This window comes from Ochotona princeps, chromosome 17, assembly GCF_030435755.1.
Source record: "Ochotona princeps isolate mOchPri1 chromosome 17, mOchPri1.hap1, whole genome shotgun sequence".
Lineage (NCBI taxonomy): Eukaryota > Metazoa > Chordata > Mammalia > Lagomorpha > Ochotonidae > Ochotona > Ochotona princeps.
Window position 1 is genome coordinate 15,677,077 of NC_080848.1, and position 26,735 is coordinate 15,703,811.

General features: G+C 50.6%; 2 protein-coding genes and 1 pseudogene across 3 annotated transcripts in view; 1 reads left to right on the plus strand and 2 right to left on the minus strand.

Annotated features, from left to right (window-relative positions):
• Positions 1–1,319: 1,319 nt before the first annotated feature.
• Positions 1,320–3,146, minus strand: RAMP2 (receptor activity modifying protein 2). The gene is made up of 4 exons (XM_058675389.1): positions 2,935–3,146; positions 2,377–2,496; positions 1,877–1,988; positions 1,320–1,777 (listed from the first exon to the last, which is right to left on the minus strand). The coding sequence occupies exons 1-4, from the start codon at positions 3,035–3,037 to the stop codon at positions 1,522–1,524; spliced, it is 591 nt and encodes a 196-aa protein (XP_058531372.1). The 5' UTR covers positions 3,038–3,146; the 3' UTR covers positions 1,320–1,521.
• A 14,452-nt stretch (positions 3,147–17,598) lies between these two features.
• The window catches only part of EZH1 (enhancer of zeste 1 polycomb repressive complex 2 subunit), a 32,576-nt gene continuing 23,439 nt past the window's right edge, over positions 17,599–26,735 (plus strand). For both annotated transcript variants that reach the window (XM_058675511.1, XM_004597352.3), the window contains exons 1-2: positions 17,599–17,676; positions 23,873–23,984. The gene's annotated coding sequence lies outside the window, so the exon portion shown is untranslated. The remainder of the gene's footprint in view (positions 17,677–23,872; positions 23,985–26,735) is intronic.
• LOC101524670 (phosphatidylethanolamine N-methyltransferase-like) lies at positions 19,646–20,356 on the minus strand (annotated as a pseudogene).

Sequence of the window (26,735 nt, forward strand, 5' to 3'; positions counted from 1 at the left end):
TGCATGTCTCTTGGGGTTAACTTACATTGTTGGAGAAGCCAGGACATATGTCTTCATTTTTTTTTTTTTTTTTTTTTTTTTTTTTAAAGATTTATTTTATTTTTATTACAAAGTCAGATATACTGAGAGGAGGAGAGACAGAGAGGAAGTGGAGCTGCCGGGATAAGAACCAGCGGCCATATGGGATCAAGGCGAGGACCCTAGCCACTAGGCCACGCTGCCGAGCCCCATATGTCTTCATTTTAACGGACGGGTTTCACAGTAACGATCGTTTTTTGCTCTCAGGATTTCGATTCATACTGGCTTCCTACATGCACTTGTCATTTGCTAATTCCTAATGGGCACTGCCATGAGCAGGCTTAGTGAATAAAGACCCCTTAACACATTCTAGACTTGCCTGGCGTGATCTCTCCTGTACACTGCAACACAGCTCAGCAAGGAGGAAAGCCCCCAGTGAGACAGGGAACAAATAACAGTCATAATAGTAATAGGTCTCCATGGAAAATCAAGTTGTTTCACAAATGCTGTTGGTGGCCTGGCAAGTGTGTCCCAAGGGAGGGCTGTAGGTGAAGTTACTTCATGAACAGGGCCTCCCCTTGCACAGTGAGTTGTAGAGAGGGGTTAGATACATCCCTAGAAAGTGGGATGTCTTAAAAAAGCATTGGTATGTCTCAGAAAGAACTAGTGGTTGCTATGGAAATAACACTTCCCTAAGCTTTAGGCTCTCAGGTTTCATACAAGTCTTGGCTTGAACACCAGGGGGCAGTGTGTGGTCATGGTGTGGGCCACACCCCATTCAGGACAATGTAGGATGGAGGCCCTAGACGGAGAGGGGAGGGGTGAGCCTAGCAAAGGAAGCCCCACGCCACTCCTCCCCTCAACTCTGAGGTCTTGGGGCCCAGGAGAAGGGGCAGATTCTTGGGGTTTAGTTCAGGGTTCCTTTTCCCAGGACCTCAGATTAAACTGAGGCAGGAAGAAGAGGGAGAGTGAGGGCTGTCCCCTCGTTATGGAAGTCACAGCAAATTTGTCCCTTGCCCCTCCTCCTGCATTGCCCCTAGTTGCTGTCCAGACCGGAAGGGAGTCTTTTCCTGCTTGCTTCCTGGAGCTGTGTTTGGAGAGGCGCAGGAAAGGCCCTGCCCTGGGAGGAAGGTACATGGGGGCATGGCCTTCATCGTGGGGAGGGGCAGCAAGGGAGGGAGGGGGAGAGGCCATGAACGAAGTTCCAAACCGAACCCAAGTCTTCCCACTCTGTTGTCCATTGTGGGAAGGGCAAAGGCTTTGGGAGGGACGCAGGCTGCATTAGGAAGGGAAGGGGGCCATTGTACCCAAAAAATGTCTTTATTTAGAAGATTTCAGAACCCAGACCCACCTTCCACTTCCATCCCCATGGATAGGGTCAGGAGTGAGAAAAGAGAGCAGGGAGGGGAGAGAGAGGGTTACTGTGGGCCAGGGAGGAGGGTCAGTCGGCTGTTGAGAAGCCTGTGTCGCCCTGGGCCTGTGTCGTCCTGGGCCTGTGTCGCCCTAGGCCTGGGCCTCACTGTCCTTACTCTTCCACACCACCAGCGTGACCAGGAAGGGGATGAGGCAGATGGGGGCAATGATCATGGCCAATAGCACATCCTCAGGAGGGTCAGAGAAGGTGGGCTGCACCAGCGAGCAGTTGGCAAAGTGGATCTGATGCGTATCCAAGATGACCCTCTCCGCCAAGGGGTTGGGAAAGCCCAGGCTGAAGACCTCTGCGCTGTGTTCCAAGCATTCTTGCAGATCACTGTATGGTCTGGGGGTAGTAATGGAGGACTTGAGTGAGGGACAGTGGAGCCCCTTCACTGGCTCAGCAGCCTGCCCACCAGCAGCAGGTCCGACTCCTGGCCCCTACCTGCTGATTACAGCCCAGTTGCACCAATCTTTTTCAATAGTGTCCATTTGGTTCTTGTACCTGTTCCAACAGTATACCACCATTGATTCATAGTTCACCTCCACTGTGCTCCCTGTGGGGACATAGGCTGTATGGTGATCATATCCCACCTTCCCTCCCACACCCTCCAGACCAGCTACTGCCCAAGGGGAAGCCCAGACCCTGGTCTTCAAACTTGGGAGCCCCACTACGAGTTCACCCAGCAGCGAGTGCAGCTGTGCAATTCTTGATGCCTCTGGTATGGACAACTCTGGCCATCCCAGCCTAGCACCCTGCACAGGCATCCATCTGGGTCCAATCCTGCTCCAGACTGGGCCACCAGGACACCAAACAAAGGCAGCTTGGTGGGGCAACAATGGGAGTGAGGCAGCGATTGGGAAAGGATTCGGTCACTCCCCATCAAACTGTCCTGGCTCTCCTCCTGACCCTGGGCCTCCCATCCACAGCCCCGGGGCACCCACCTTCAAACTCCAAGCTGTCCGGGGTGGGAAGAGACTGGGCCAGCGACTCCTGGGGCTTCAGGAGAGCTGTGGGAGACTTGAGAGAGGAGGACTCAGTGGCAGTGATGTGGGCAACAGAGCCTGCAGTCGAGGGGGCATGTAAGCTGAGACCCTTACAAATCAAGGTGCCAGCAGAAGAAAAGGAACAGTGCTGTTTCCCACCCCCGCCCCCTCCAAATTCCACACACACCCACACGGGAAACCTCGACCCTGGAAAGAAGGTGGCAAGCACCAGCTCCTTCACGCTCACACTCAGGCCCAGGCGCGCGCACACACACCCACACCCTTTGCAAAGCTTGGACCTCCAAGACTCAACCCGCAGAGCCCCGGCCCCGCACCGAAGTGGGAAGCAGTCCGCGCTGCGGCCGCCCCGAGGTGGGGCCAGCGAACCCACTCGCAGGATGCGCTGCGCGCCGAAGAAGTCCGCTCCGGAGCCCTGCAGCCGGTGCTGGCCCCAGCCCTCCACCCCATTCCCTTCCCGCGCCTCCCTCCCGCGGTGCCCCGGGGCTCCGTGCTCACCGCCCAGCAGAAGCAGGAGGAGGCGGAGCGCGACCGGCCCCCCGGCGCGGGTCATCGGCAGCCGAGGGCCGCCAGCGGCGCGCTCCGGCCGGAGCGAAGCCATCGCGCGGCGACGGGGCGAGGAGGGGCGGCGGCGCTGAGCCGGGCCCGGGCGGGGGCGCCTATATCCCCGGCCCGAGCCGCAGGAAGCCGCGCCGCTTCCTCGGAGGGGCTGGGACGGCTGCGGCCACGTGGGGGGCGGGCTGGAGGGGGAGCCGCTGCCGCACCCGCCGGCCTTGGCCCACTCTCCTTCCAGCTCACCCCGCGGGGCTGGACAGCTCCCCTCGTCTCCCCACACTCGAGATACTGTCCTCAGGCTCGGCCGCGAGGCGCTCAGGACCCGCCGGGGTCTTCTGGTGTGGGCTCCCGGGCACCAGTCGCCCGCCCTCTTTCGGGACAGGCAGAGGAGATGAGCTACTCTGCTGGGCCTGGGGAAGGTTGGGGGGTGGTCTGGGGAGGTGCCGGGGCCCCTCAGGGGGCTGGGGCCGGCTGGGCAGTGGGGGAAGGGGCACCTGGAGCCAGGCCCTGCAGCGCCCCCTCCGCTGATGGGAACCCCTCTGCCGGCCTCGGGAACTGGCCCTGCCGAGCCAGGACCAGGGGAGAGGGGAAACCCAAGTGGGGGGGGGGTTCCCCGCTCTGAAGCGTTTTCTGGGTCCTAGATTCTCCCCAACCCCCAATATGGTAGTGGCCGCTGGGCCCCGGGACAGGACTTCATCAGCCTGAAGCAGCCAAGGAACCCAGGAGCTGACTTGGCCATGATGTTCAAACTCCCAGACACACAGCTGTCTGCACTAAACGTCGATAATGGTTCCCAGACCCTGACCCCTGGCTCTGCTGCTGCTGCTGCTATCCCCGTGTGTGGATGCCTGCTCACCACAAATGGTCTTTCAGGATCTCTTTAAAAATCTTCCTTTCTGGTTCTTGAGACGTGGCCACGGACACCCTGGTGTCCCTCAGCACCACTGGCCCAGGGTCTCCAGGGGAGGATCACCTTTGTGGTGTACAGGACCAAGCCTCAGTACGCCTCCAGTCCTACCCATGATTGTCCTTTTCTGGAGGGAAGCTAGAGGGAGAGTCCTGGGGAATAAGTAGGGAGGCAGTGGCAAGGAGGGGCTGTTGTGACCAAAGCCCGCAAGCCCATAGCCCGCTGTGGGTTAGGACTGAGGTGGGCATCTGACGACAGCCAGTGCTGGGTTGCATGTGCTGCAGGATGCGACGTTTGTTAGTAACTTGAAGGCAGATGCCTGTGTCGTGCTGTGTGGCCTTGGGAAAGCCACATGAGGTCTCTGGAATTGATGGTTTGCACATGGAGATTGGCTTTGTAGTCAGTCTCTGAAATTGATGGTTTGCACATGGAGACTGGCTTTGTAGTCAGGAAAATGCAGGTGATTGGCTTGGAAATGCTGTTAGCCCAGGGTTGGGGTGAAGTTGGGATCAGGATGAGCTCCAAAGGAGAACTTATTAGTAGTCACCCCTGAATTTGGTAGTCCAAACCCTCCAGTTAGGAAAACTGAAAATTTTCTCTTCTCTTGACTTTTTGCACTGGTCATGCCAGCTGAGTAAGGATTCTTTTTTTAAATTTTTATTTATTTTCATTGGAAAGACATATCCGATTTACAAACAGAAGGAAAGAGAGAAAGATTATGCATCTGCTGGTTCACTTTCCAAAAGGCCGTAATGGGCCAGAGGTGAGACAATCTGAAATCAGGAGCCAGGAGCCTCTGGGTTTCCCACATAGGTGCAGGGTCCCAGGCTTTGGGCCATCCTTGACTGCTTTCCCAAGCCACAAGCAGGAAGCTGGGTGGAAAGTGGAGCAGCTGGGACAGGAACTGACACCCATCCTAATGCTTACAAGAAGAGGACTTAGCCATTGAACCATTGTGCTGGACCCTGATACATTTTTTTATTGACCCCAAAGGGCACCCTGTTAACAAGGTCTGCTTTGGGGTTCTTTGGACTGATTCCTACTGGGCACCTCTGTGGCCTGTTTACCACCCTTGCAGCCCCATACATTCCCCTTCTAAGTTCACTTCTACTTTTGCTAAACGAATGTGCTTATATATATATATATTGTTTACAAAATAATCAACATATAAAACTTTATATCCCCACTCTTGTCTCATATCCCATCTGTTTTGGATTTAAAAATAAAAATTCAGGAAGTGCAACACAATGGCTCAATTAGCTAATCCTCTCCTCGCAAGTGCCAGGATCCCATGTGGGTGCTGGCCCATGTTCTGGCAGTTCTGATCCAGTTCCCTGCCTGTGGCCTGGGAAAGCAGTACAGGATGGCTCAAGTCTTTGGTACTCTGCACGCGCATGAGAGACCCAGAAGACATTCTTGGCTCCTGGCTTCGGATCAGTTTAGCTCTGACTGTTACAGCCATTTGGGAGGGGAATTAATCAGCGGACGGGAGATCTTTCTGCCTCACTTTCTGTAAATCTGCCTTTCCAATAAAAATAAATAAATCTTGACAAAGAAAAAGAAAGGAAACTCAGGGGCCAGTGTTGTGGCACAGCAGGATAAGCACCCCATTTCAGAGCACCAGTTCCAGGCACAGCTGCTCCATTTCCAATCCAGCTCCCTGCTAATGCGCCTGGGAAAGCAATGGAGGATGGCCCACGGGCTTAGGTCCCTGCCAACCACCTGAGAGACCCTGGATGGTGCTCTGGGCTCCTGGCTTTGCAATGTACAATGTGGCTGCTGTGGCCATTTGGGAAGTAAACTAGCAGAGGGAAGATCTCTGTTTCTCCTCTATCACTTTACCTTTCAAATCAATCAAGAAACATGAAGTGTTTCCTGATTATAAAATTGTAAAATAAAGCCAATTCAATAAAATGAAACATAGGGATTTGTTCTATTCCTTTTAATTCAATAGCTTAAAGAAAAAAAAGGTTTGGAATTTTTTTTTCTCATGATACTACATGCAGATATTTCTCCTTTCTTTAAACCGTAGCGTAGTATTAACTTCAGACTTTTCCCTCCCTTAGGCCCATTGAAGTCTCAACTTTACTTGAAATGCAAAGAGACAGTCCTGGGGACAGCTTCCATCTCTTGGTTCACTCCCCAAATGCCTAGAACCATTCGGACTGGGCTGGACTGAAGCCAGGCACTTGGGAACACAATCATGGCCTCCCACATAGACGGCAGAGATCCAAGCATTTGTGTCTTCACCACTGCCTCCCAGGGTGTGCATGAGCAAGAAGCTGGAATTAGGAACCCAGGCACACCGATATGGGTACAGGCATCCAGATTGGCGACATCACCTTGGAGGGCCAAAGGGTCACTCCAGTCCTGAGATCTGGTTTTCAAGGCCCTTCCACATTCCCTCATTGCTTTGTCCCCCTCCTCACTCCTACCACCACCACCACCCAGGGCTTGCAGAGCAGGGAACCTGGTTCCAGTCCAACTGGAAATTGTCCTGAGATTTCCGGCCCCCATGTGGATTTTGATTCTTCCTGAGCAGGAGTTCTGCTGTGTAAATTTCCCTCCTTGTTACCAGGCAGCTGGAGTGCCGCCTAGCTGGAACCTTTAGAAAGAGGGCCCTTTCTAATCTCCGATACCCGATACCCCGACACCACCGGCACTGTCCAGCCAATAGGGTGCGGGGCACACATACACCCAGAACAACGTTGGAGGGAGTGGGGTCGGGAGGGAGAGGAGGGGCTCCCCCTGTACCCTGCAATCCTCCCCGCAGTGCCTTCTGCAGTTAGTGCACGCAGGCTGGCCGCTTCCCCAGCTCCACTGAACTCAAGGCAAAATGTGAGGGAGCGTCGGGGTCAGCCGAGCCAGCAGAGACGCCTGGGAGGGGCTGGGAGAAGGACACAGAGGGGGAAGGGAGGCAGCAAGAAGCAGCTGGGAGCTGCAGCCACAGGGCCAAGCAAAGGGGCAGGGACGTGGCACTGTGTCTGTCCTAGCCTCCTCATCTTGAACAAGCTGGCTCCCCTGGTAGCGGGAGCTGGGGACAGGACAGCTGCTGCAGCTTAGCCCTTTGAGGCAGGACAGAGCAGAGAAGTGCTTAGGCCATGTTACTCATCCTCTGTGGAGGGGCTTGGCTGCAGTTCCCGTGTGCCGCCTCCTGTGCTCTCCCATGCAGGCACTTCCTTTTTTTTTTTTTTTTAAGACTTATTTTTATTATTTGAAAAATAGAGTTCCAGAGAGAAGGAGAGAAGCAGTTACAGAGAGAAATCTTCCATCTGCTTACTCCCCAAACGGCTGAAGCTGAGCAGCTCTGAAACCAGGAGCCAAGATGTTTCTCTCAAGCCTCCCCTATGAGTTTGCAGGATCCCAAGGCTTTGGGCCATCCTCTGCTGCCTTCCCCGGCCACAGGTAGGGAGCTGGATGGGCAGTGCAACAGCCAGGACATGACCTGGCTCCCATATGGTGAGATGTAGTGGCTGGAGGCTTAGGTCAGTACACTACAGTGCGGGCCCAGGTGTGCTTATTATTAAAGCCTCACCTTCTCCACAGGTGAAATGGACAAAATTTAAAGTCCCAGAGCCGGGGTTTGAACATCCAATAGCTCAGGATGGAAGTTTCCATCTTAGCCATTTTTAGTACCCTTCCACCCCCCCCCCCCATCTCAGAATGCTGATTCCTTGCCAGGTCCCCAGAGGGAGAGAGAAGGACAGAGAGTCACTTCCAGGACCAGTCTGACTCCTCCAAAAATTAGGACTCCTTCCCACGCACACACAACCTCATTGCCCGTGACATGGCCCTGTGACATCCCATGAAAGAGACTGTTTTTCTGAAAAGAATCAGGACTGATTTGTAAGAATGGCGCTTGGACAGCATGACTGCAGGGGACTGTGATCAAGTGACCATGGCCCATGCCCAGCTGTGTAGAGAACACATCTAGTCCCTCAGCACCTCGGGTTGATTCACGGCTGCTGTCAGGAACAGGATGCGGAATGCCAAGAGGCCTTCTCCCTCTACTCAGAGCATCCCCAGGAACCTTTCTGCTCTGCTCTGCTCCCACCACCCCAGGGATTGGATGTTCTAGAACGAGAGGTACTTGTGTTCATTTGCCAAGTCCTGGGCATGCCAGGGAGTATTTCCTGCTCACCACTGTCTTCACTTAGGGTTCATAGCCATCCACTTCACCAACAAGGACACGGAGGCTCAGGGAGATTATAACTTATTCAAGTTCAAGCAACCAATATTGCCAGACATCCAGTCCTGCCTGATACCAGAGCCTGAACATAAAACATGACAGGTGCAAGCTGGCCGTGCACCTCGGCATGAGGCCTTTCCTCACTCAGTCCTGCCCCTCTCTCCGGACTGTGCTCCACTTCCACACAAAGAGAATCTAAAAGGCCATCATGCAATATTAGATGTTCCATGAAAAAAGATCTATGACATTACAAACAGATCTATTTCTAGATTCCTACAAGGATCCAACATGTTACACAAAGATGACAATTAGCACACATGAACTGACCACATGTGAGCTTAGATAAAATAATAAACAACAGTTTGCCCATCCATCAAATGGGAATGACATAACAGATACATGTTAGAAAATAACAAAGCACTTAAAGTGGGACCACAGCCTGCAGTCATTTGTATATTGTTATCATTTTAAAAAGATTTATGGAGAGGAGAAAAATCTTCCATCTGCTTGTACACTCTCCAAATGACCACAATGACCAGAGCTGGGCTGATTTGAAGCCAGAAGCCAGGAGCTTCTTCTGGGTCTCCCACGTGAGTGCAAGTTCCTAAGGATTTGAGCCATCCTCCACTGCTTTCCCAGGCCACAAGCAGGGACCTGAAGGGAAGTGGAGCTGCTGGGACATGAACCAGCACCCATATGACATGCCTGTGCTTACGGGTAGAGTACTAGCCAGCTGAGCCATCACATTGGCTCCCGGTATATATCATTATTTGTGATTAAAGGTATGCTCTTTAAAGTCAAGCAGACATGGATTTGAATCTCAACTCCATTGTTGTCAAAACTGTATATCGCTTCTTATAGTAATTTACTACTCTGACCTTACCGTCCTTTTACTTTTTTTTTTTTAATTTCTTTTTTTTTTAATTATTTATTATTTAACTTCATTAATTACATTGTATTATGTGACACAGTTACATAGATACTTGGGTTCTCCCCACCCCTCCCCAAACCCTCCCACCATGGTGGATTCCTCCACCTTGTTCGTCCTTTTACTTTTGTTCCTTTAGTTCTTATTTGAAGGACAAAAAAACGCTGAGATTTTCTGTTCACTGATTCACTTCTCCAGTGCTCACAAGATCCGAGCTGATACAGCTGATACCGCTGATATAAGAGCCCAGAACTCAGTTTGGTCTCCTATGTAGGTTGCCTGGACCCAAGCTCCTGAGCAGCATCTGTCACTTTCTAGGGTCTGCAAGCGCAACAGGAAGCTGGAATCAGGAGCAGAGACAGGACTTAAACCCTAGTCTTCTGATATGGGATGCAGGCATCCCAGGGTGTGCCTTAACTGCTGAACCAGATACCTGGCCCTAAACTTGTTTTTCGGCTTGCAAGAGGGGCCTGCTGGTATGCGCCTCGCCGAGCAGTGGACACAACGCACGTCAAGCATGGAGCTGCAAGCCTGGCGCACGTGAGAGACGGAAAATGTTCTAATGTCCTGCGCATACATTTCTACTGACAACTGTGTTTTCCAAGACATTCTGGGATCTTTCTCACAATGTTATTCTTCACATTACACAACATCCTTTCTTATTGAAAAGAATGCAGACTTCGGAGTCAGATGGATCGAGTTCTGGTTTGAATTCCAGTTCCACATGCTGATAAGACACCAACATGCGTGGGGCTGGTGCAGTGGCTTATCAGATGAAACCGCTGCCTGCAGTGCAGAGGTCCCGTGTGGGTGCTGGTTGGAGTTCCAGCTGCTCCACTTCTGATCCATCTCTCTACTGATGGCCTGGGAAAGCAGTGGAGGATGGCCTATGTCCTTGGGTCCCTGTACTCAACACGGGAGAGCCTGAGAAAATGTTGCCTCCTGGCTTGGGATTGGCTCAGATCCAGCCATGGTGGCCATTTGGGGAGTAAACTAGCAGATGGAAGATCTCTCTCTCTCTCTCTTTCTTTGTCTTACTCTGCCTTTGAAATAAATAAATGCATATATTTTTAAAAAGAAGAGAGGAAAGAAACCAGCAAATGGCCGCGGACAGCGTTGTCGGTCTCTGGCTGACACCCTCCTGAGCTACCTGTCTTACGTACTTGTAGGATTTGCACGATGACCATACTGCTAAACGTAGTCTGAAGCGTGCACACATGATTTAATGTTGCTAATTTCTGCAGTGCAGTGGGTGTGACCTGCCAACGTAGACTCTGTGGGTAGAGTGGTCACTTCTCTTGCTTTAAGTGGTTTTCTTCAGCTGCTGTCCCATCGTGGCCCTGGCGTCAGTAGCTGCAGCACCGCTGGTGAGCCAGGGGAGAGGGCAGGAGAAGGCAGAGAACCAAGGGAAACTCCCTTTCCTGTCAGGCTGCAATTTGTTTGTCTTGCACACCGGCTGCTCCCTGCTGATACGGGCTCTTGTCCTGTGTCCCGCTTGGACCGGCATCTCCTGAGCGCAGGAAGCGAGGAGCCCATTAACGCGGAGAAACTGTTTTCCTCCGCACTAACAGACCAGAGTCCCAAACAGGCATTCCCTTTCTGGCGCCACTGGGGAGAGCAGACGGTCATGGAGAGGGTCCAGAATCATGATGTCAGAGCTCCCGGGAAGGGAGGAGAAACGGTGGAGTGGTTCAGAGCATGGCTAAGAGATCGCAGGACCCAGTCCAAATCGGCTGTCGAATTTACTGGCCGGATTTACTGGCTGGAGGATCCTGCGGCATAGTTTAGAATCCCTTAACTTTCTCAGAGATAGTTGACTTCGGATTAGATAAGCTAATCTGGAGAAAGTACCTAACACCGAGGCAGGCTTGGAGGGCTCGTTTTTATATCCCCCCTGCCCCACAGTTGAGGATCCCAATGGCCAGAAAAGAAGCACAGCTCATTAGCTGTCCACCCATCCATCCACCCACCCACCTCCTGCCTGGGCTACTTCCCAGACAAGGTTGTGCCAAAGGCGTGTCCTGAGGGATCAAGGCCCTGCATTAAGTGTGACTGCCCAGAGACCAATTACAGGAAGCACCACCCTGTCTTGGGGGGAGGGGATGAGGGGGAGTCTGGAGTGTTGAGAGTACAGCAAATCAAGACAGGAATCCCACCCAAGTAATACCCCAAAGAGAAAGTCCTTTCCTGTGGCGATTATTTATTCTGCCGTTAACAAAGGCTGAGGAAGCCTTGTCTCATACTTTGGCGTGGAGGCTAGGAGTCTAGGACAAGGGTTTATTGTGGGCCTGTTCTTGCTTGCTGAATGACCCCTAAGCGACCAGGGGTCAGGAGCTAAGTACCTGAGATCAGAGAACGGAGTGTCCTGCCGGGGAGCAGGAGAGCCACCATAGGCTCTCAACTGGCTTTGCAGCTATCTTGGCCACTAAGGGTTCAGGGCGGGGCCTGGCATTTCAGCTGGCCCCACCAAGCCCTGGTGACCTGGGGGCAGGCTTGTGGGTTGTGCTTAGCTGTGTTTGTTTGCTTCCTTGCAGCGGGGTGGCCGTTCCCTGCTTCTGGGTGGGACCCGGGTAGGGGGTGGGGGTAGCAGGGAAGGCGCTTGGGACTTCCTCCCATCTGCACAGCTGTGTTTACACTCGCCTGTCAGGGACCGTGGGGTCCCCCACCTTCTCAGTGGTCAGTGTCCACTCTGAAAACCCCCCTTTGGTGGCCCTGTGGGCTTCTCAAGGGCACAAAGTTCCAAATTCTGAGCTGTGCCATCATCTCCTTTGCTCTCTGCCAGTGGCCCCGGGGGCCAGCAGGAGATGATGACGAACGTATAGCCCTTAGAGCTCACCCATCCTAGGAGGAGGCCAACACATGACCATCATTCTGCATCACTGGACGGAACAAAGTCTTACTTTGTGTCGGGGATGCAAGTGCAAAAGCAGAGAGCTGTGTTCCCCGAAGTTTCCCCAATGGCCAGTGGTCAGGGGTCCTCCTGGGATAGCATGTTAAAACCAAGGAGATTATGGTGCAATATGGACGAATGAAAGAGGATTTAACAAGATATAAGTAAATCGTGTTCTTCTTCTCCAGGGAGCCAACTGAACTGGTATTAATCAGGATACTAATGTTGCTGGCTTCTCGGCCAAGCCCACGAAAAGGACTGCCAAGGCGGATCAGGTGTCAGGTTTCAGAAATCATACACAATTTATTTTTCCGCAATAGGGAACTTTCATTAAAAAGACCAGCCCTGTAGACGACTCGGCACACTTTGTCCAGTTCACTTCAGCCCGAGGCCTCCAAGCTAAGAGTAAGATGCGCTGTGAGGAGCCAAGGGTGACACAGCTGTTCCTTTCTCCCATTGACCGCCTCGGGGTGGGGTTGGGAGGAGTTGGGCCAGGGGTAATGGTTCTGTTTTTCCGAGGTCTGTGAGCTGACCACTTGCCAGTAGTTTTTCCACGAATGTACTGGACAAAGACGCGAAGGGCTGGAAAAGCAAAAGTAAAGGCAGAGCAAGCAAAACAAAGGGTGGCTGATAGTGTCGCCAGAGAGAGAGCGAGTGAACTTACGAGCCAGTGAGTCTGGACTCAGTAAAACTCTCTCCTGTCCCAGTGAGGAGGCAGCAACTGGCAAACATTTTTTCCCCCCAAGAACACCAAACTCACACTTATGAGTGACATGGAAAGTTGTTTTGTAATCCTCCATTGAATGGGGATTACTAAATCCTGTGTTTTATGTCTCCCTTCCCCATCCACTCCCAAGTCCCATGGTGGCTATGAAAGAGGTTAACAGCGTGGAAGTGAGCAGAAAGTTCCGGAGGTGGAGTATCCCCAACGCCCTGGAGGGCTGGAAGTTTTGAGGAGTTTTGAGGAGGAGGCAGAACAGTACTGAGCTGCAGCTTTGGCACCAAGTCCTTCAGCTGCCTTCCTTTGTGCCTTGACATGGTTCTGTCACCTGACTTTCTTTAACATTTTTTTTTTTCTTGCATTCCTCTCTGGTTACTTGGCATGGCTTCCTAAGGCTATGGCAGTCTCTCCTATGGCTTCCATCACCGTGCTAATGGTTCCCCATTCTCTTCTAAAGTCTCTCACCTTACATCCAAACCTTCTATCTCCCCTCACATAATCCACATTCTTTCCGTGATTGCTTAGGTGGTGCAAGAGTCTCTATCTTGGCAACTGTTGTAATCATCTGAGATGCTTGTAAAACTCTAACAGCCCAAGCCTTCCCCCAGGCCAATGAATCAGACCTGCTGGGCATTCAGGGTGGTTTTAGTGGCGATTAAAGTTCTCCAGGTGATCCCAGCATAAGCCAACTTTAAACGCTTATCTAGAAGACACTAGAAGTGGAAAGGAACAAACTACAAATAACAAATATAAAGCAGGGCCCGGCGCCGCGGCCTAGCGGCTAAAGTCCTCACCTTGAACGCCCCGGGATCCCATATGGGCGCCAGTTCTAATCCTGGCAGTGGCCTGGGAAAGCAGTCGAGGATGGCCCAGTGCATTGGGACACTGCACCCGTGTGGGAGACCCGGAAGAGGTTCCTGGTTCCCGGCTTCAGATTGGCGCAGCACCGGCCCGTTGCGGCTCACTTGGGGAGTGAATCATCAGATGGAAGATCTTCCTCTCTGTCTCTCCTCCTCTGTGTATATCTGGCTTTGTAATAAAATGAATAAATCTTAAAAAAAAAAACAAAAACAAATATAAAGCAGTGTTTGCCAGCTGGCGTTGTGGCACAGTGGGTTAAGCTGCTGGTGTGATATCAGCATCCCCTATCAGAGTGCCAGTTCTACTCTTGGCTGCTTTCCACTTCTGATCCTCGTTTCCTGCTAATAGGCCTGGGAAAATAGGGGAAGCTGGCTCCAGTACAACCACAAGGGAAATCTGGGAGGAGTGCCTGGCTCCTGGCTTTAGTCTGGCTCTGACCCGGCTGTTGAAGCCATTGGGAAAGTGAACCAGGAGATGGAAGAGTTGCTTCTCTGTGGCTCTGCTTTTCACATAAGTGTATTTTGTAAAATGGAGTAGTTGCCTTGGTTTGGTAGTTAAACTGATGAGGGCAATGGAAAACAGCCAAGTCAAAATTTGTGATTTAAGGAAAACAGCTCTGAATGTGGAATCCATGAACCCAAGTTTAAAAACTGACAGGGAATTTCTCATTAGGGCAATACAAATCCACAGACTCCTTCATGCCAGAACAGCCAACTATGTCAAATTGGAACCAGCCCTAGTACTGCCCAGGGTTGCCATCAAGGTTATTTTAAAAATTAACAAACAAAACAAAAAAACAAATGTGGGCCTCGTGCAGTAACTTGGTGGCTAAATCCTCGCCTTGCATGCCCCAGGATCTCATATGTATATCTGCCTTCCCAATAAAAATAAGTAAATCTTTTTTTAAAAAAAGCAACAACAAACAAATAAACTCTGTATGATTTTTTATTTTAAGATTTATTTTATTTGAAAGGTAGATTTTAAGGAGAGAGGGGAAGAGACAGAGAAATAGCTGAGATCTTTCAGCCATTTGGTTCACTCTCCAAATGGTTGCAATGGCTATAGCTGAGCCGATCCAAAGCTAGGCAATTCTTCTGAGTCTCCCACATGGGTGCAGGGGCCCAAGAACCTGTCTCCCAAGGCATATCAGCAGAGAGCTGGATCAAAAGTGGGGTACAAATTGGTTCCCCTAAAGGAATTAGCACTTGCAGGCTGAGGATTAGACAACTACACCACTGAACTACCCATATTATTTTTTAAAATATGTATGTTATTATTATTATTATTTTAAGATTTATTTATTTTTATTGCAAAGTCAGATATGCAAGGAGGAGAGAAAGAGGAAGATGCTCCATCCGATGATTCACTCCCCAATTGACCACAATTGTCGGTGCTGAGCCGATCCGAAGCCAGGAACCAGGGTCTCCCACATGGGTGCAGGGTCCCAAGGCTTTGGACCGTCCTCGACAGTTTTCCCAGGCCACAAGCAGAGAGCTGGGTGGGAAGTAGAGCTGCCGGGATTAGAACCGGCGCCCATATGGGATCCTGGTGCATTCAAGGCGAGGCCTTTAGCCGCCAGGCCATCAGAAAGGCAGATATATAGATAGAAAAAGAAATCTTCCATCTGCTGGTTCATTCCCCAAGTGGCCACAATGGCCAAAGTGGAGCTGACTTGAAATCAGGAGCCAGGAGCCACTTCTGGGACTCCCATGTGGGTGCAGGGTCCTAAGGCTTTGGGCTGCCCTCTACTATTTCCCAGACTACAAGCAGGGAGCTGGATGGGAAGTGGAGCAGCTGGGCCATGAACCAGCTAATGCAATGCTCCCAGCTAATGCAAAGCCAGGATTTAGCCACTAGGCTATTGCACCAGCATCACTACCCCATATTATTATATAGTTTGAGAAAAACCAAGATAATGTTACTTTGTGTATCAGGTTTTTTAAAATTGTATTTGAAAACACAGAGACACTGCTCCCATTTGCTGGCTTGGCTCACAGTGGCAGAGGTTGGGCCAAGGGCAAAGACAGATGTGGTAATTCCATCACCATCTCCTAAGTGGGTGATAGGCACCCAGCCACTTGAATCGTCACTGCTGTTCTTGGATGGTGAACCAGCAGAAGCTGCAGTTGGCAGCAGGAGCTGGGAACCAAGGCCAAACACTGTGACGCAGGGCACATCTGCCAGTCAAAGTGTCCACCCACCCTGCACTTGAATTTTCAAACCCTATTTTAAGATATTTGTAAATATTAAAAATTCCCTTAAAATATCTTATAATAATTTCAAATTTGCAAAACAGTTGTAAAGGAGGCCTACAGTATCTATATACACTTCATTCAACTTCTTTTTTTTTTTTAAGATTTATTTATTTTATTACAGTCAGATACACAGAGAGGAAGAGAGACAGAGAGGAAGATCTTCCATCCAATGAGTCACTCCCAAAGTGAGTCGCAACGGCCGGTGCTGCGCCGATCCGAAGCCGGGAACCTGGAACCTCTTCTGGGTCTCCCACACGGGTGCAGGGTCCCAAGGCATTGGACCGTCCTCGACTGCTTTCCCAGGCCACAAGCAGGGAGCTGGATGGGAAGTGGAGCTGCCGGGATTAGAACTGGCACCCATATGGGATCCCGGTGCGTTCAAGGCGAGGACTTTAGCTGCTAGGCCGCGGCGCCGGGCCCCATTCAACTTCTTCAAACCCAAGAATGGAAACCAGGAATGCTGACATACTACTGGCGATTCTGCACAATGCATTCTAGTGCCGTCAGATCGCCCACCAGGAACCTGTCTGCTGCAGCGGCACCCACCAAGGCTGACACACCCCATTCAGTTGTCACGTCTCCTCCTTCTCCAACCTGGGGCAGATCCTCACACTTTCTGTGTCTTGCATGACACGGATACCTTTTTTTTCTACTTATTTATTTTCATTTTTCATTTGGAAGAGAGACAGAGAGTGATTCACTCTCCAAATGTCTGCAATAGCCAGAGAAAACCCAATCTGGGTTTCCCACGTGGATGGCAGGGACCCAGGCACTGGAGTCATTCCTGGATGTGTGTTAGCAGGAAGTTAGATTTTTAAAAAAAATTTGTTTTGAAAGCGTGTGTATTTTGCACATTCCATAGGTACAGATGTAAGGAGAAAATCCTACTCCCCACCTCCCCTTCTGCCCCCAGGAAGTTGGAATTCCAAGTGGAGGCAAGTGAACCCAAGTATTTTGATAGGATGTCCGTATTTCAATGGACAGCTTTCCTCTTCCTTTCCTTTATTTCTTTATTTTAAAATTCGTGTTTACTTTTTTGAAAGGGAGAGAGAATCTTCCATCTGCTGGTTCACTCCCTGAATGTTCCCAATGTGGAGGCTACCTCAGCCCAAAGTCTGGAAGTCCAGCTGGCTCTCCCACGTGGGAGCAGGTGCCCAAGAGTTTGGAGGTTCCTCGGTGGCTTTCTCAAGCATTTTAACACGGAGCTGGATAGAAAGCGGGGCAGCCGGGACTTGAACCGGTGCCCAGATGGGATGCATCACAGGCAGAACATTAGCTGCTCTGCCATGTCCCTCATTTTGTACTTGTCTGCCAGTTCCTCATGACTACATGCAGCAAGAACACATCAGAAGTGATGTCTTTCCTTCCCACTTCAACACACCGAGAAGTAGCCGCTAAGAATCTCATGGTTAGTGATGCTAACCTCTGTCCTTAGGGTGGTGCCTGCCTCATTTCTCACAGTTACTTTTCCCTCGGAAACTTAAGTGTGGACATATTGTAACACAAGGCCATACTTTTGAGTGGAAGTCCTTGGGAAAGTCACTGACAGGAAAATGGGTAAATGAGTCGTAAATAAAGCAAGAAGCTGAAACCCCGCACAGATGTTGGGGGGTACTGGTGGGGCAGGGTGACCTGCCACCACTGGGTGGCAACACGGCAACCGCTGGATAAGGTCTTCAAGAAGCTAAGAGGTCGGCAGGACCCTTCCTCGCCCATGCACGTGCCGCCTGGGCCGCAAGCCGGGGTCCGTCCGCACTCTGTCCAGCTCCTGACCGCGGTTAGGTGAAGGCGACGGCCCCGCTACTCCACCTGGGAGGGGCGGGCGGCTCAGTGCGCAGGCGCCGGGAGAGGCACGGGGCGTGGCCGCGGTGCGGGGGGCGTGGCCGCGGCGCGCAGGCGTTCTGGCTGCCGGTGCCTGCGGCTCGGGATGGAGGGTGAGTGAGTAAACAATCCGGGGCCGGGCGGTGGGGCCGGGCCTCCGCACCTTGCAGCCCGGACCCTGCGGAGGGGCTGACGACGACATCGGGGTACACACTGCCCACCTGCCCGCGGGAGGCCGGCAGACCCTCCTTGTGCCTAGCGCTGGAGGACAGACGTGGGGCCGGGGTGCCGGCGTGGGGAGGAGCGGCAGGGGCGGGCCGGGGACCTGGAACCCCGTTGGAGGGCCGGTGGGCCGGTGGGCGGGAGCCCCCAGCGCCGGGAGGGCCCTGGGCGAGGTGTAGTCCGGGGACCAGAGACCCGGACGTGGGTCGCGAGCACTCTGGGGGAAGGGAGATGAGTAAGCATAGAGCCGTGGAGTAGTCTCAAGTGAGAGGCACCTGCTACGCAAAGCATCAGGGGACACACTGCTGGCCGGGCAGGTGCAAAGCGTCAAGGGACACATTGCAGGCAGGTGCGGAGTGAGCCCTGGCGCGTCCTCGCACCTGCGCACCAGGCCCTGTCCACCCTCTGGCTTCTCCCATGGACCCAGCGATACAAGTGAAGTGCCTTAAAGGTGTATGTGTGTGTATGTGTGTGTTGCATGTGTTGTGTGTGTGTTGGGAGGGGAACATGTCTGTTAGGAAACACACTTTGATTTTGGTGGGAAGTGACTGTTTGCGGGTTCAGAGGGCAGGCAGAAGGATGCGGGCGCTGCCAGTGGGATGCTGCGAGGGGACTTTGGCTGTTTGAAGCGCAAGATTGTAAATGGAGTGGGCCCAGCCTTCGAGCCCAGCCAGCCCTTCTTGGGAGAAGTTAAGGGAAAGAGCTGAGGTAGCCTTAACAACTGGATGTGCACCAATGGCTGACTCGCAATAGAAACCACCCCCTCTTACCTGCCACCTCCCAGGACTTTTATGTTTATGAATCTGATATTGAATAAAGTGTGGAGCCTGAGAAGGTGCTGACCCTATCAGAGGTTTCTGTGACAGTTTGCCTTTGTAAATCTTAGGAGTGGGACTGGTTGGCTACTCTGGATTCAACCCTCTGCAGGAGGAAAATACTCAGAAATTTTCATGTGACCTGACTATGTACAGACTTAAAAAAAAAAATGATTCCCTAAAGGATAGAGTGTAACATCTATTTACATAGCATTTACATTGTATTGGGAATAATAAACACCCTATGTTTTTGGCTCCATAGTCAAGACACCATTGGAATGCGCACACACCCTTTGTGCATAGGTTCAAGTCCCGCTTCGACTTCCAAATCCCTGCCTCTTGCTCATGTTCACTCTGGGAGGCAGCAAGTGTTGGGCAAGCAGTTGGATCCCTGCTGTTCTCATGGGAGGCTTGGCTGGTGCTCCCCACTCCTGGCTTTCAGGTATTGCAGGTGACTGGGGAGGGAACCAGCAGGTGGTGGGAGATCTCTGTCCCTCTGTCTTTCAAAAAAAATTAAAATTCAGAAAAGACACAGGAGAATGTGTTAAATATATGCCGATAATGGGTCATTTTATGTGAGGGAACTTAATATCCTCCCTCAACTTGAAGGGAAGACTTAGAAGAGGTGTGTGTTAGGAAATGCGTACTTCGGGTAGGGGAGAAGCATATGAGGCCGCTGCTTGCAACACAGCCTCCCATACCAGAGAACTAGCAGGCATCCCAGCATTTCTGCTTCAGCTCCAGCTCCCTGCTGACACACCTGGGAACACAGCACAAGGTGGCCCACGTGCTGGGCCCCTGTCACCACCGCTGGAGACCTGGGTGCAGGTCCTGGCTCCTGACTCCACCTGGCCCAAACCTGGCCGTTGCAGCCATCTGAGCAGTGAACCAGTGCATGGGAGATCTCTCTTGCGCTAGTCCTCCTCTGTCACTGCCTTTCAAATAAATCAGTCCTTTTATAGAACCTGTTGAAACAGAGGATCCCATGAAATATTACTGTTGGGAGTTTATGCTAGGTATTGTTTTTTTGGGGGGGGTCAAAGGGCTTTATTGGTGTGTGCGGTGATGGCCGGGGCTGAGGCCACACAACAGTGGGCCCAGGGCCCCCAAGGCAGCAAGTTCCCAAGGCACTGGGAGGGCTCTTCTGGCTGCTGCTCCGCCACGTGGGGTCTGCTCATCTCCGTTTGTGGGACCTGGCAGTCTTTTGCCGGTAGATCTCTGCAGTGAATGGCTCCTCATAGTAGACAGCCACCACGTAGACGAGGGCCACGACGGCCGTCAACACCAGGCCAGTGGGGCTGGCTTGCCTAGGAAAGTCCCAGTGAAGCCCAGAGCGAGGAAGCTGGAGACCACAAACAGGATGCCCATGGCCAGCAGTGTGAGGCCCAGGCGCTGGACCAGGGCAGTGTCCAGCTGTCCATCCTGGGCTGATGCAGCATTGCCTCTGTGAAGCAGTGGGAGCGCAGCAGGTTCAGCAGTAGGATGGCAGCGCCCAGGGCATAGCAGACCAGGTAGGGGGACCCAAAGGCCTTGCTCAGCCTGTGGGTTTTCTGTTCCCATCTTGCAACCACATTCCAGAAGAGCGGGTTGAACGCTATGGTGAGGACGCCGACCACAAAGCTGGGATGGGAGGGGTCCACGTAGCCCAGCAGCTGGTTCATAACGCGGAGATCTGCCTTCCTCCAGTCGACGTGGCCGAGGCCTCCACAGCACTCGGGCGCCGCCCCCAAGCCGCTCATGGGCTGCTCGCCCCCAGCCACCCGCCACCCACTGGTCCCTGCACCCCGTTACTGCCGCCTCGCTTCAGGAGGAAGTGCACAGGGGCCCTCCATCGCACCAGAGGAGCGCCGCTGGTTAGGTATTTTTTTTAAGAGAAAGATTTATTTATTTTTATTGGAAAGGCACCCATGTGGGTAGCAGGAGTTTAAGTACCTGGACCATCCTCTGCTGCCTTCCCAGGCACATTATCAGGCAGCTGGATCAGAAATTGAGTCGTCAGAACTTGAACCAGTACTCTGATATGGCATGCTAGTGTTTCAAGCAACAACTTACCTCATTGTACCACAGTGTCAGCCCCTAGACTTTTTCTTAAAATAGCCTTTGGATGAGTATGCGGTTTTTTAAATTTTAATTTATTTTTATTGGGAGCTCAGGTATACAGAGATGAGGAGAGAAAGAATCCTCTGTCCACTGATTCACTCCCCAAGTGGCTGCAAAGGCCGGAGCTGAGCTGATCCAAAGCCAGGAGCCCTGGAGCTTCTCCTGGATCTCCCACGATTTCCCAGATCTCCCACGCAGGTGCAGGGTCCCAAGGCTTTGGGCTGTCCCCAACTGCTTTCCCAGGCCACAAGAAGGAGCTGGATGGGAAGTTGGGCCGCCGGGATTAGAACCAGCACCCATATGGGATCCTGGTGGGTGCAAGGTGAAGAATTTAGTTACTAGGCTACCTTGCAAAGCCTGGATTAGTATGTGTTTTAAAAATCAGTTGGGATGATTAATCCATGTAGTTCTTGAAATCTGAAACCTGGTTTCCTTAGTCTTATAGGTAACAGTTTCCTTGCCTTGATGTGTGTCTTAAATGAGGCATGTAACAATACGCCTCATTAAGTGTATCTTTTTTATATCTCTGGGTTAGGTTTTAAAAGCTTCTACTTCGTTCCTATTTGAAAGTTCCTATTTTGGTTACTAGAAACTTTCTAGAAAAGATTTAAGGCAATCACATCAAAGATGCATTATGTTTATATAGAGGATAAACTAAAGAGGGAAAAGAGAATGGGGCTAGTAGTATGAGTGAAGCCGGGATTGAGGCAGAGTGTTTAAACCATGCTGTTAGAGAATACCTTCATTCTGGAATATCCCTAGGGATTTTTTTTAAGGTTTGTTTATTATTGGAAAGGTAGAGTTACAACAGAGAGAGACAGAGAGAGAGAGATCCTGTATCTGCTGATTCATCGTTCTCCATTCCCAAATGGCCATAATGGCCATAGCTGAACTGGTCCAAAGCTGGGAGCCAAGAGCTTCTTCTGGGTCTCCTACATGGGTGCAGGGACCAAACACACAGGCCATCCTCTGCTGCTCTCCCAGGAACATCAGCAGGGACCTGAACTGGGAGTGGAGCAGCCAGGTCTCAAAATGGTGCCCACGTGGGATGCTGGCGCAGTAGGTAGAAGATTAGCAAGCTACGCCATAGTGCTGGCCCCATTTGGTTTGTTCAAACTGTGTATCGGGTTTCTTCCTTTAGTCTGTCATGTCAGGCATGGGTTGGAATGTTTCAGTCCTTCAAGCTCTATAGTCTTGAGTTACTTAAGGGTTAGAGTTTAGGGCCTCTGCTGTGCTGTGTTCTCTGACTCCTTTAACCTAACTGATCATCTGATTCAAACTAGATTTGTAAATCTTATTTTGATTGAGTGATAATGGGCAGCCACTCAGTATGAAGCTTGGTGCTGGCATCCTAGAAAACTAGGTAAAGTGGAGCACCAGTCTGTTAGAAGATTGATCTCACTTTTTTTTTTCTTTTAAGACTTGTTTATTTGAAAAACAGTGACAGAGAAGTAGGAGAGATAGAGCAAGAATGAGCAGCGAGAGAGAGAGGGAGAGAGAGGGAGAGGTGTCTCTTCCATGCACTAGTTGACTCCTCATGGTTAACTTCTCAAATGCTTACAATAGCAGAGGCGAGACCAAGCAGAAGGCAGGAGCCAGGAACTCCATCTGGGTCTCCCACGTGGTGGCCGGGGCCCAAGTATTAGAACCACCATCTGCTGCCTCCTGGAATGCGCATTAGCAGGAAGCTGGTGTGACTCCCAGACGGAAGTGGGTCTCTGTTCCAAGCACTCTGATATGGGCTGTGGCTACTACAAGGGAGTGGCTTAACCTACTGAGCTACAACACCCACCCCAAAGGATTAATCTTTTCAAAAAATAAACACTTTTTTTAAAGAACAGCTTTAGAATTATAAACACAATTACAAAGCTAGTACAGGGAGTGTTTTTAAGTCCTACATCCAATTTCTCGATTTATTAACATCTTACAAAAGTGTACATGTAGGGGGACTGGTGCTGTGGCTTAATAATGTAAGCCTCTGCCTGTTGTACCAACATCCCACATGGGCACTGGTTTGAACCCTGGTTGCTCCACTTCTAATCCAACTCCCTGTGATGGCGTGAGAAAACAGCAGAGGGGAACACAGATCCTTGGGCCCCTGCACCCACATGGGAGACCCAGAGGAAGCTCCTAGCATTGAATCAGCCCAGTCCTGGCTATTGTAGCCACCTGGAGAGTAAGCTAGCAAATGGAAAATTCTCTCTCTCTGTCCTTTTCATAACTTTCATGTAGATAAATAATTTTCCCCCTGTTATTTCAGAGACAAAGAAATTGCCCACTGCTTGCATCAGTATGGTGTGGGAGGGCAGCAGCAAGGCCAGGACGTGGACATGCAGTTAGGAAGGGTTAGGAAGGACCCAGCTACTGGTGCTGTCACTGCTGCCTCCTGGGGCCTGCGGGAGCAAGGAGCTGGAGTACTGATCTAGGCCTGGGCATCTGGGCTCAATCCTGGGAACTCTACTGTTGGCCCCAGTGGACTGAGAGGTTACCCCTTCTCTCAGTTTGTTTTGGACTATTTAACTTATTGCTGAGTTGTAGAAGTTTTTTCGAGTTTCGTGACCAGAACAGCGTGTGTTTTGGAGTTTGCTTTCAATATTTCATTAAACATGGTTGAAAGACTCTCACATCCTTAGCTGGGGTATCAGTGCTATTTTGCTTGTGTAAATACATTAAAAAAAAACAGAATTTAATAGAAAAATAAAATATTTTTGGTGCCACTCTCTTTGTCCAAAGTGAGTGAACCCACTTCTCCATCCCTGTTCCGTTGAATGTTGAGTTTTTGTTGGTGGCCTGGAGTCAGTCACTGCAGGAACCCATCTCTGGCTGGGTTTCAGGTGTTCATTTTAATCCTGTCTGTTGCAGTCCACTTCATCTTCCTCAGGCAATCTGTGGGAACTGACCACCTGCCAAAAAAACTCTTAGAGGCATGGAGGATCTATTAAAAAGTCACGGGAAATAAAACCTGGCTCTTGTGCACATGGGATTCAGATGTCACACTAAGTACCAGCAGAGGAAGTGTGGCTTATTTTGCGTTGTGATGGGTGAAAACTGAGTGGGATTTTCGTTTCGTGTGTATTCTCCTCTGGCCAAATAAAACACTAGAATAAAATTAGCAACGGAACTATTAATGGTTGGATTATTGTGATGTATTTACTGTCATCTCTCTCGACAGACGGTAGGAGATCACATTTCAACGATGACTCGTCTTTAATAAAAATATTGACATTGTCCTCAGCCGTCTCCTCTGAGAAATACACACAGACACACTAGCAGCTGTGGATTGAGTGAGTTCTTTTCCATTGCCTTATCTACAGTTTTGTTTTTTTGTTTTTGTTTTTTCTTTGAAATCTAATTATTTGAAGGGCAGAGTGATGGAGAGAGATAGGAAGAGAGGAAAGAAAAGAAATCTTCCATGATCTGGTTTATTCCCCCAAATGCTTGAAGCAGCTAGGACTGACCCAGGTTGAAGCAAGGAGCCAGAACTTGCCGGCTGGGGGCACCTTTACTGCCTCCCGGGTGCGTTAGCAGGGAGCTGGGTCGGAACAGAGCAGCTGAGACTGGAACCAGCATTCATCGCAGGTGTCCTAAGCTGTGGCTTACGCCACTGCACTACAATGCTTCGCCTGGATTCCAGATCTAAATGGCTGGGCAACCTATTCTAAACTCACTACTGCAAAAAGTAAAAATGATTTCAGGAGGATTGGGACTGGGGTTGTGGTTGAATGATTTTTTTTTAGGAAGGTGTCATGTCTTGTTGAATCGTGATATATAATGTTTGAGTCTCAGTGTGGTTAGTCCAAGGTTTTTGAGACAAGCAGTTTTGTGCTTGACTAAACAGTTTTTTCATTTCCTGGAGCAGAATTTATTTTTCAAAGCTTTATTTTCTTTGAAAGAATCTCAGACAGAAGAGGGAGAGAGAAAGAGATCTTCTACCCACTGGTTCACTTCTCAAGTGACCACAACAGCTGGGGCTGGGCCAGGCTGAAGCCAGGAGCTCCAGCCCAGTCTCCCATGTGGGTGCAGGAGTTCAAGCGGCTTGGGACACCTTCTGTGGCTTTCCCAGGTGCATTAACTAAGAGCTGGATCGGAAGTAGAATAGCTGGGATTCAAACTCGTGCCCATATGGGATGGTGGCATTGCCTCCTACAACAGAGTATTATCAAGCATGTTCAGGGTATAAATTATGCTGGCAGTCACTTACTGTAATACGTGAGTGTTGTGTCTGTTGTTAGTTTTATTGTTTGAAAAGAATCTGTCTCTTGGCTTCATTCTGTATGAGTGAGAATTTCCTAAAATATATATTTTTTAAGATTTATTTTATTTTTATTGCAAAGTCAGATATACAGATAGGAGGAGAGACAGAGAGGAAGATCTTCCGTCCAATGATTCACTCCACAAGTGACCAGGATGGCTGGAGCTGAATCAATCTGAAGCCAGGAGCCAGGAACTTTTTCTGGGTCTCCTACACGGGTACAGGGTCCCAAGGCTTTGGGTCGTCCTTGATTGCTTTCCCAGACCACAAGCAGGGAGCTGGATGGGAAGCGGGGCTGCAGGGATTAGAACCAGCGCCCAATGGGTGCGTGAAAGGCAAGGACCTTAGCTGCTAGGCTACTGAACTGGGCCTAGTGCTTTAAATTCTCAGATTTGGTTGTTGCTGCTTCATTGTCTTCCTCGCAGAGATGATGTTTTTTTATTTAAATATTTTAATTGTATATGTTATAAAGTGTAGTGTGATAATTCAGTACATGTGTATAATGTGTTACAATTAAATCAGTGTAATTAATATTTCCATTTCCTTACCACGGGTGGGAAGCATCCAGCCCACAGGCCATATAAGACCCGGAAGATCATCTGGCCAGGGCCGCCAGAGGCAGAACTTGAAATTCAGTTAGTCTGCAGAAGGCTTTTTTCCAAGATGACAATTTTCGATGGTTGTGAATGGTGTTATAATTATGTAGATGATCTTTGTCAGAAAAAAGGTTCCCCAGCCCTGCCCTAAACCTTCAACGGGGTGAGCATTGTGGCCCAGCAGGTGGCGCCACCAGCTAGGCCGCCCACATCCCACAGGCCTAGGGTCAGGTCCTGCTTCCAATGCCAGTCCAGCTTCCTGCTTGGGCAAACTGTGGAAGGCACCAGTGACTTCCTGCCACACCTGGGGGAGACCCCCTTGGCTTTGGCTCTGCCCAGCCCCTGAGCTGTTACAGGCATTTGGGGAGTAAACCGATGGATACAAGATCGCTCTCGCTCGGTTGCTCTCTCTCTCCCTCTCGCTGTCACTCTGCCTTTCAAATAAATAAATCTTTAAAAAAAAAAAAAATTAGAAAATGAAGTGCTTCTTTAAAACAAATGTCATGTTCTACTTCCAAAGAAAAAAAAGTGTAGGCAATTTTTAAAAACAAGGTCTACAACTTTAGTTTCTGTTGCTACTAGTGGTTTTTCATAGATCCTCTAAGAAATCTAAATAATTCATAGGACATAAAAATATCATTACAGATTTTATTAGATTTCAATTAATTTTTAATGTTAGTTGCCTTTCTAAAATAATTAGAAGGTGGAGCTTGGATGATTTGGGGAAGTAGCTACAGACGAGGTGATTGTGAGACTGTGTTCATGCATTACGAAAGGAGGATGAATTTAACAAAATAAGGCCCTTCCCCAAATGGCATGAAGTGTTCTCAAAACCTGACTTCCATGTCACAATAGCCACAGTGCCCTGTCCTGGGGAGCACCGTGCAGGGCGTGCCAGGCTCCAGCTATGCTGTTCCAGGTACCTCAGACCGCCGGGGTACTCCTGGGCAAAGCTGAGCGCTGGGCTGGCCCTCGGGTCTCACCATTCCTCTGCAGGCCAGTGGGCCAACGTGGAGCCCGACCCTTCCTGGCTGTTCCCTGCGGCAGGTGGTGTAGCTAAGCACCGAAACGATGATGCGCAGTGTCCTCAGTGTCTGTACCTGGCTACTGTCCTTCCTGGGCCTGTCGTGCCTTCAGATGGTTCAGTGAGGATGGTTTTGGGGTGGAGGTGGTCCTTCTGTGAAGCC